Source organism: Lycium barbarum, chromosome 10 (genome assembly GCF_019175385.1).
Source record: "Lycium barbarum isolate Lr01 chromosome 10, ASM1917538v2, whole genome shotgun sequence".
Classification (NCBI taxonomy): domain Eukaryota; kingdom Viridiplantae; phylum Streptophyta; class Magnoliopsida; order Solanales; family Solanaceae; genus Lycium; species Lycium barbarum.
This window is the reverse complement of record NC_083346.1, coordinates 84977575-84988563: the sequence shown is the minus strand read 5'-3', so window position 1 is coordinate 84988563 and position 10989 is coordinate 84977575. Positions and strand designations below refer to the sequence as shown.

Here is a 10989-nt window from a genome sequence, read left to right as displayed (position 1 = left end):
ATTTACATCACAACACATCAAGAATCATAACTCAATTCAAGCTATTTCTCAAAATGGCACTATTCCACATTCATGACCCATTTTTCTATATCCTTCTACAATCCAAGTATTTAAACTCTCAAATACCTTAAACAACATAGAAATATCATAAGTCTTACCTTAGATGTCATAGGAACAAGCCTTGGTTGATAATACTCCACTTAAGCAAAAACCCTAGTTCATTTCCAATGAGATTTCTTGACTTGCATGATCTTTAATGGGTTTTCTTACACTTGATTCACTTGGTTTATGTTGTTGATCACTAATAATCCTTGAATTCTTGTGGAATAAATGTAGAGATATGTTTTAGAGAGAAGGGGTGTGGAAATGAAATGAATTAATGATCCTTTTTAATGACTTAAAATATGATTTGAAATTAACAGTAGTAGAAACTGCAACAATGGTTGTAAACTCAGTTTACGGTCCGTATTCTGTGGGCGTATTAAAGGATGACAGAACCAGAAAGTCAGGCTGAGGACATGATGGTTTACGAACTCACTTTACGGTCCGTATTCCAGTTTACGGTCCGTATTTCAAGTCGTCTTTAACCATTCGAGCATTGGACAGAAAGTTGAAGTTTTGGGATTTGAAATACGACATGGCATTTTACGGCCCATAAACTACTTTACGGTCCAGATTTCATTTTACGATCGACTGGGCCGAAGTGCAAATCTGCAGCTTTCACGTCTTCAGAACCTATAATTAGTCATTATGGAGCATAACCTATCTCTTATTGCAATTGCCTTTGGAATCTTACTTAGGGTCGTCAAACGTCGTTCCCTTCTTATTAAAACATTGTATACGCTATGCCCTTTGTTAACCTATCCACTGTACGTTCGCGGGGAAATTTTCGAGGTGTAACATAAAACGGTGTACACGGTCTCCCATATCGGCTACCATGGCTGGGACATACCTAGCCAAAGAAGTATAGCGAAGAGTGTACTCTCGAGCACTCATACTCCCCTGTCGGAGATTCAAGAACTTGTCAGCTCGGGCCCGTCGAACCTCCGGTTGTAAATAATATCGAAGGAAGACATCCGAGTGTTGTACGAATGGACGACCACATCCTGCAATCTATAAGAAGCTAATTCTACTGACTCGTTATCAGAAGCATGTATAATCCGTAGCGTCCTAAGCATCTCATCTATAAAGCCCTGCGGGTCTTCATTCAGCTTCGACCTATGGAATTCTGCAGGGTTCAGACTAATAAAATCACGGTCTCTTGCACTGACCTCTCTATCACCTTGGCCCGCACCTTGCCGCTGGGCCTGAGCGGCGACTAACTAGGTCAGCAACTGAATAGCCTGTCTCATCTGCTGGCTCGAGGCATCTGGCGGAGGAACTGGGGGTACTGGTGCTGGAGCTGAAGCCCCTTCATGCTTGATAAGACAAAAATCCATATATAGATTAAGTTTTTATTTAATTTAAATACTAATATTTCTATATTTTATTTGCAGGAAATATCATAATTTAATAAATAAATAAATCAAGAGAGCAAAATGAAGAAGAAGATCCAAAAAAGGAAAAGCAAAAGAAAGAGAAAAGGAAGTGCTGCAAAGATGAAAACAATTGTGCAAATTTTCCTTAATGTGGGACCCATCAAAATTGAAACTAAGAAAGCTAAAGGAAAAGGAAGACAAACCTTATTCTCAATAAAACAAAGGGAGCAGCTATGTATACTTACAAATTGGAAAAAAAGTCCGTGAACACACCAATTTCTTAAATCAACAACCTATTGTTGATTGGCTAAATTGGAAGAAATATATTGCAAAAAGCTTGTGTGCACACGGGAAGATTTTGCTGAAGATGGAAACTCTATAAATATCAACATTTGAAGCTGCTTAGAGAGACAGAAAAACATAGAGGAAGAAAAATAATACTTTGTTTCCATTCTAGAGCCTTTTCCTTATAGCTTCTTTGGTTATTTAATTTTAGGAAATTATTCTAGTTCCTACTTTTAATTAAATAGCGGAATTATTCTTCTTGAATATTTCTTCTATTTTCTTATTAGTGGATAAGAATATTTCCATTAGTTGTATTAACTCCAATATGGAGTAACTTTCTTTTTGTGTTGGGAGAATGACGGATCTTGATATTTCTATATAATAGTAGATAATATTATTCCTCAATTTCACATGTTTGAGCGGAAGCTTTCTATTTAACTTTTATATGCTTTACAGTTAGATGTTATTTTATTTATTAACGTTTATCTAATTTATACTACCAATTAATTTGTTACTAATTTTGTAATCGAGAGAGGCGAAAGAAGTAGCATAGTTAATTTTCCTATTGATAGATGTTAACATTTATTTAGTGACATCTATCTCTTTTATGTCATAATTAATTTTACACTTATTTGTAATCGAGAGAGGAGGATAGTGTATTGATTAGTTATAGCAAGTAAGGTAACCGAAAGGGACTTACAATAAAGAGCATGTTTCAGTTCAAGCATACATTTCTGGTGCTTTAATATTACTATTTTGATAATTCATTTTTATAACCGAGAGGAGTGCGATTAATTCTTCAACTTAAGTAATAATATATAAATGTAATCGTGAGAGGCATTTATACATTTATGAGAAATAGAAATTGAAGATTAAAGAATTTACTTTATAATAGAAATATCAAGTGAAGTCAGGATCCCAACACTTTTTATTACATTTGTGAAAAATTAAAATATTTCTCCATTGCTTTATTTACACATATTTAGTTAATTAACTCACCAATCAACTCTCTTCTGATATTCTCAAATAGTAATTAAAATAATAAATGTCTACAGAATAGATAAACCAATCTCTGTGGGTTTGACATCTTTCTATACTATAATTTGACAGAGTACGAGTTAAAATATATATACGCTAGACACTCGTCACATTTTGGCGCCGTTGCCGGGGATTGGAAATTATTTACTTCAAATTAATTATTTTCTTAATAATTTGGGAGCACATTTTAAAAAAAAAAATCTGCTAGTTTATGACCCGTTCTTCCTCTACAGATTTGTTTGAATACGACCCTGAAATTGAAAGATCTTTACGATTGTGCAGGAAAGGACACATTTCCACTTTTCATAGTGCAACTAACAAAAGCATGGATCAACAGGAGGACATCTCAACAATCCACCAGCCCCAAATCTTCAATCTCCAGAAGACTAGTTTGATGAAGTAGCACCACGACCGGCTAACATGATTCTGAGGGTTATGCTAGACCTAACCAGTTCACTGGTGAATCAAGTGTTAGAAGGCCCCCTGTGGCAGCTAACAACTTTGAAATCATGTTACACCTCGAAAAATTTCCCGTTGATGCACAGTGAATGGGCTAACGAAGAGCACGAAGTGTATGGTATTTCAATAAGCAAATAATGACAAGTGATGACCCTAAGTAAGATTTCAAAGACATCCGATGTTAGACAAGAAAGTTGCCAAGAGAAGGAAAGGCACACGATAGGTATCGGATGAGAATTATGACTAACAAGTTGATGACGGCTTAATGATGTTGTGGGGAAGAGTTATAATGTCCCTTAGATTGTTAATGAAGTGTTGAACAAGTGTTAAGAAGATCCCATATGGATTGGAGATCAAACAAAGTGGCGAGAACAAGTTCAGTGGACTGATGGGTTATACGGATCATTATACGGACCGTATAATGGACCGCAGAACCATCACAGTGAGGGTCACTCACTGGTGGGATTATACGGTCAGTTATACGGACTGTATAAATTTATACGGCCCGTATAATAGACCGTATAATGGTCACAGAGACGAGTGGATGAATGGTCCCTTTCACGGTCCATTATACGGGCCGTATAAATTTATACGGCCCGTATAATGGACCTTATAATGGTCCCGACAGATCATATTTTGGGTTATTAAACAGGGGACCAAGTTCATTATTTCATTTCCACATTTCACCCCTTCTGTCTAAAACATCTCTCTACGTTTATTTCACATAAATTCAAGAGATATTAGTGATCTTCTACATCAAGCTAAGTGAATCAAGTGTAAAGAACCCATTAAAGTTCATCCAAAGTAAGAAATCGAAGTGAAGGTGAAACTAGGGTTTTTCACAAGTGAAGTGTTTGCACCCAAGGTTCATTCCTACACCATCTAAGGTATGTTTTATGACATTTCCTTGTTGTTTAAGATATTTGAAAGTTGAAACACTTGGATTATATGAGGAAATAGGAAATGGGTCACGAATGTGGAAATAGTGTCACTTTTGAGTAAATGTTTGGGTTGAGTTATGATTCTTGATACATTATGATTATAATCATGTTATAAATGACATTGAGAACGTGGAACATACTATGTATATGAAGGAACGAAATTGTGTGATATGACCATGAATATGGATGAATTGGGGTGAAATGAGAAGTAAGGATAATGTGGATAAATAAAGACTATTGTTTTGTTGTGAATGTATTATTGACGTTTCGGAGTTGATTTACGATATGGAAGAATGTCGTATAAACAAAGGAGATGCTGTCCAATTTTCCCTCGCTTTAGTCATGAATGCTAAGCTATCAATTCTCTAATGTTAGTATGCACTCTAATGAAGGTAGAAACGTGAGTATTGAAGAAGCACGTGCAAATGATAGAATAGTCGAACAGAAAGGTACGTAAGGCTAACCCCTTTCTTTCATAAGGCATGGTTCTTTGGCCAATCGTCTAATTCTTCTATAGGTCTATGACATATTCCAAATGACACTATCTTCAAAGCTACTAAGCTTATGACTCTCGATATGTATTACGATTATGCTAAGCTCCTCATGTGACGAGTAAGCCTATAAAGATAGATGCAACGAATGACGATAACAGTGATAATGATATCGATAACGACGCTAATAGCGATGACGATAATTATAGTAATGTTAATAGTATAGATTCTTATGAGCTGTTATGTATATGTAATTATGTATGACTATTATGAAACCCCGAGCTTATAAGGCCAGGTAGAATATGTATATGATTATGTAACGCGCGCACACCTCTGCAGATGGTACGGATAACCCTGATGCCTTGGTAGGGCCAGGTAGATGTAACCCTGAGGCCTTGGTCGGCCAGGTATGTGTAACTTTGAGCCTTGGTTGGCTAAGTATGTATGAATCACCGATCCTGTTACACCTCGGAAATTTTTCGTGAGCCAATAATGAATAGACCAACGAAGGGCATGAGTGTGCGATGTTTTACTAAGTAGGGAATGACTATTTATGAACTTTGGAAATAAGAAAGTTGCAGAATTTCATTCCAGCCCAGTGGTCGTAAAATGGAGTACGGCCCATAAAGTGATTTACGGACCGTAAAGTGTCATCGTGCTTCAACATTCCAAAATTTCAACTTTCTGTCAAATGCTTCAAATGGTTAAAAATGACTTGGAATACGGACCGTAAATTGAAATACGGTCCGTAAACTGAGTCGTAAACTGCCATGATCTTCAGCATGCCTTTTTGGTTTTGATATGCTTAAATACGGTCGCGAAGGACGGACCGTAAACCAGAATACGGCCCGTAAAGTGGGGTTTACGACCACTGTGCATCCCGACTACTGTTCATAAAAATCAGATTTTGTGATTACTATAAGGGACCCTTCTCATTCATTTTACTTCATTTTCTCATCTACACCACTCAAGAACTCTCTAGAAAATTCTCTAAGCACTTCAACCATAAGAATAACAAGGGAATCAATGATTAGCAACACCAAATCCATGAAACAAAGTGTGTGAAACTCAAGTGAGGTTCATCCAAATCAAGAAATTCCAAAAGAGGTGAAGTAGGGTTTTAGTGCTAAAGGAAGAACTCCACTCTAGGCTTGTTCCACCACCATCTAAGGTAAGTTTCATGACTTTATCATGTTGTTTAAGGTATTGGAAAGCTAAGATGCTTCAATTGTAGAAAGACATGGAAAATGGGTCTTGAATGGGAGAATAGTGTCATAATTGAATAGTAGTCGAATGGAACCATAAACGTTGATGTGCCATGATTATGAATATGTTGTAAATAATGTTTAGACCAGGAAATAAGCATTATATATGAGAAAACGCGATAACGAACTATAACCATAAATGTGGAGAAAATGGAGAAAAATGGTGGATTTTGCTCAACGTATATGAATGACGATTGTTGATACAATATTGTGAAGTGTTGTTGTAAATGTTTGGGACTTGAAATAGAACGTGGGAAAAGTAGTAGAAACAAAGGAAATGCTGCCCAATTGTTTTTCCTAGAAATAACGATACGTTCTCATAATCGATTAACTAACGTTAATGCGAACTCTCTCGTGAAGGTAGCGACGTGATATTGGAGGAGAACACGTAAACGATATCTTAGCTAAATGACAAAGGTATGTGAGGCTAGTCCTTTCTTTCTATGGCATGAATCTTGCGACATGATTCTTCTTTCTTCTTCACGACTCTCCTATGCTCCTAAAAGCTAAGAGTGTAAGATTATGAATAATGACACGAGATAAGAGCAATGTCATGAGTTCAGTAGTGATATGATGGAATTCCTTGCTTACACTCACCTTACATACTAATTCCTTCAAAGTGAGGCAGAATGTTTATAAATGTTCATAATGAAATCGAGGGTTCACGACCTTACGTCACCTCGATAAAGTATGGTTGTCTTGGAGTCCTTATGCATATGTTCTGATGAGCATATTATAATGAGAATGTTATGATGATATTACTCCGCGCCTAGTTGGCCGGGCAGTCACCGCTAAGGCGGGAAGCTTATACACCATGGCCAATTGGAATGGGCAGACACCACTAGTGGGCAGCATGAGATGGTACCCCGGACGCGGGAGGCCTGGACGCGGGCTAATGTACAGTTGCTCCATACTTGATGCCTCATTTATTTTATTGATGTGTTGTTATTGTTCATGCCTCTCATACTCAGTACAACATTCGTACTAACGTCCGTTTTCTTTGGACGCTGTGTTTATGCCCACAGGTAGACAGGGAGGCGAGTTCGATCCAGATTCTTACGAGCTGTTAGCTGATTGAAAGCACTCCATTGTTCAGAGGTGCTTATGTTTATTCTTTTGGTACATATGTATATTTTGGGCATGATGGAGTCTAGTTCCGCCTACATGTATAGTATGTTAGTAGAGGCTCGTAGATGCGTAGTGTGGGTTAGATGGTCTCATAAGTCTACTACAGTATGCATAAATATATTACATATAATATTTTGATAGCCTAATGAGGCATTTGTATATATATATAGATATAGATTAATTGTGCTTTCCACCGAAAAATGATTGTCATGCGATTGTGAATTTGTGAATGATAAAGAAGCGTAAATGACCATGACAAGAGAGGAAATAACGGGTGCTCAGTGGTCAGCCTCGGGTACCCGTCTTGGCCCCTAGTCGGGTCGTGACAGATCCTTCATGGTCGGGTATGCTATGCAAATGCTATGTATATGATATGATTATGTATATGATATAGATATGAGTATGAATACGAATATGATATGAATATGAATAAGACTATGTATATGAATATGGCAATGAATGCAATCTAAATTAGTACGAATACAGATATGGATTTATGTACACAAATACGCATTAGAATTGGAAAGTTCCTATGAAAGGCAAGTAAGTGCTTATGACGATGATATTACTATCTCCCATCCTATACTATTTCATATGTTGTATAATATGCTTCTATGTTGATATTGATCATGCTTTACGTACTAAGTACATTCTTCGTACTAACGTCCTTTTGTTTGTGGACGCTGCGACATGCCCGCAGGTGTACAGGGAGACAGACTTGATCCATAGCTACATTTTCGGGAACTACATAGCGGAGCTCCATTTCATTCGGAGCTATAGCTTTTGGGTACTTATTCTTCTGTGTACATAATTATGGGCATAGCGGGGTCCTATCCCGCTTATGTGATATGACACACTCTCCTTAGAGGCTCGTAGACATGTGTATATGGTTAGATATGTTTGGCCTTGTCGGCCTATAGTTTTTATATCATTTTGTAGCCTGGTCGGCTTATTTACATTGATATGGCATAGATGTCAATGATGATAAAAAGGCATTGTTGTCCAATGGGACTAGTATGATTGATGAATATGAATGTATGATTAAATATATGGCTCACCTAGATGTAAGTGTAAAAGGTACGTTAAGGGGTGCCCGGGTGGGCTAGCACCGGGTGCCCGTCGCGGCCCCTAGTTGGGTCGTGACAAATCAGAACCGGCTTAATCTAAAATAGTCCAACAATCTTGTCAATTCACTGGAGATCCAATTGAAGATCCACACAATCACTTAATTGACTTTCTTGAGTTGGTTGAAACAACTAAGTATAATGGGGTATCACCTGATGCAATTAAGCTAAGGCTTTTTCCTTTTTCTCTAAAAGGTGACGCTAAAGCTTGGTTGCGTAGCTTGCCACGTGGATCCATCACAACATGGGATCAAATGACTGAAAAAAATTTAAACAAATATTTTTCTCCTGCTAAAACAACAAAAATGAGACTAGATATCAATAATTTTGTTCAAAATGATACTGAATCAATTTACCAAGCTTGGAAAAAATTAAAAACTTTGTTAAGAAAATGTCCTCACCATGGAATCCCTGATCATATGCTACTATACATTTTCTATCATGGGCTAAAACCATCCTCTAGAAATGTTATAGACGCAGCTGCTGGAGGTTCCATAATGGGAAAAACTACTAATGAAGCTTTACAATTGTTAAATGAAATTTCTAAAAATGTTGTGTAGTGGCCAGCTGATCGTGTGATGGTTAAAAAAGCCGCAATGGTAAACCAGATGGATGTCTTGAATACCTTAACTCAGCAAGTTGCATCTTTAACACAAAAATTTGAAACCTTTAAAGTTAATCCACAACAACCTCATCAATTTGAAGGATGCGACATTTGTGGTGAGGGTCATCTTAATCATGAATGTCAAGTAAATAATCAGAATGACGAGCAGGTAAACTTAATAGGTTACAAAACTTACCCCTACGGGAGTCCCATGACTCAAAAACACCCAGGATTCCAATGGAGCAACCCCAATGGTGCTGAAAATTCCCATCAGTTTCAGAAACAACTGGTACAAAGACCACCCGGTTTTCAAAATCAAAATAGAGGGCAGAAAAGTTTTCAACGGTAGCAACAACAGCCCCAAAGAATGCATCAGCCAGGCCTTGAAGACTTGATATACAAATACATTAAGACTGCTGATGAAAAAATGAAAAGCCAAAATTCAGCCATCAAAAATTTGGAAATTCAGGTAAGCCAATTAGCAACCCTAATGTCTGGACAAGTTCAAGGAGCTCTACCAAGCAATACTGAGAAGAATCCAAGGGAACACCTCAAAGCCATTTCTCTATGCTTAGGTAAGGCTCTCGCTGATCCATATGCAGATGGACAAAAAAATCCACGAGATATGGAACAAGTAAAAGAGAACAAAGAAGAACCTGAGTTTCTAAAGAAAAAAATGATAAAGAAAAAAAGGTACAAAAAAATGAACTGATAACAAATCCTCATTCTGTACCTCTTCCTTATCCCCAAAAAATGAAACGGGAAAAACTTGACAAACAATTCTCAAAGTTTCTAGAAATTTTAAAACAACTTTACATTGACATACCTTTTACAAATGCTTTGACGCAAATGCCTTCATATGCTAAATTTCTTAAAGATATTTTGTCAAGTAAAAGAAAATTGGAAGAAGTTTCTGTCGTTAAGCTTACAGAGAAATGTAGTGCTATACTTAAAAATAAGCTTCCACAGAAACCTGGTGATCCAGGAAGTTTTACTATCCCTTGTACCCTTGGAGGTGCTCATTTCGAAAAAGTGTTATGTGATTCAGGTGCATCAATAAATATAATGCCTTTCTCAATTTTCAGGAAATTAGAACTTGGAGAAATGAAAGACACTACCGTGTCCCTTCAATTAGCTGATCAAAGTACTAAAAAACCACAGGGAATCATTGAAAATGTCCTTGTAAGAGTTGATAAATTTATATTCCCAGCAGATTTTATAGTACTTGAAATGGAAGAAAATACAGAGGTACCATTGATTTTAGGTAGATCATTTCTCGCAATAGGAAGAGCAATCATTGATGTTCATCAAGGACAATTGATATTGCGAGTTGATAACGAAAGGGTGATTTTTAACATGCAAAAAATAATGAAATTTCCCGAGGATGAGTCATCATCTTCTTGTTTACAAATTGACTTACTGAATGACCTTGCAGATGAATACAAAAATGATCAGTTGATTACTGATTCATTGGAGAGATGTTTTTCCAAATCAGGTTCCACAACTGATGATGACCCCATAATTAAAGAAGAAGGCGAAACACTTGAAAAAGATTTAGAAAATGAGGAAATTTCACTAGAAGAAGTTCAACCAAAGATTGAACTCAAAACCCTTCCTTCTCATTTAAAATATGTTTTTCTTGAATCTGACCTTTTTCCAGTGATCATTTCGTCTTCTTTGACTACAGAACAAGACAACAGATTAATTGGAGTAGCTGACATCAAAGGAATCGGTCCAGCTATTTGAATGCATAGAATTCTCATGGAGGATAATTAAAAGTCAATAGTCCAGCCCCATAGGAGACTGACACCAGTAATGCAAGAAGTTATCAAGAAAGAAGTGGTGAAACTTCTAGCAGCAGGTATCATTTACCCGATATCTGATAGTCCTTGGGTAAGTCCTGTGCATGTAGTACCAAAGAAAGGAGGTATGACAGTAGTGAAAAATGAAAATAATGAACTCATACCTACCAGAATAGTCACAGGATGGAGAGTCTGTATTGATTACAGATGACTTAATGAAGCCACAAGAAAAGATCATTTTCCTTTGCCTTTTATTGACCAGATGGTTGAGAGAGCTGCAGGTCATGGTTTTTATTGTTTTCTTGATGGATATTCTGGATTCAATAAGATACCAATGGCTCCAGAAGATCAGGAAAAGACCACATTCACATGCC

General features: G+C 37.0%; 1 protein-coding gene across 1 annotated transcript; it reads left to right on the top strand.

The window, feature by feature from the left end:
• The first annotated feature begins 9566 nt into the window (after window positions 1-9566).
• LOC132613083 (uncharacterized) lies at window positions 9567-10559 on the top strand. The gene has a single exon (XM_060327138.1). It carries the CDS (start codon window positions 9567-9569, stop codon window positions 10557-10559), a length of 993 nt encoding a protein of 330 aa, XP_060183121.1.
• Window positions 10560-10989: the final 430 nt, after the last annotated feature.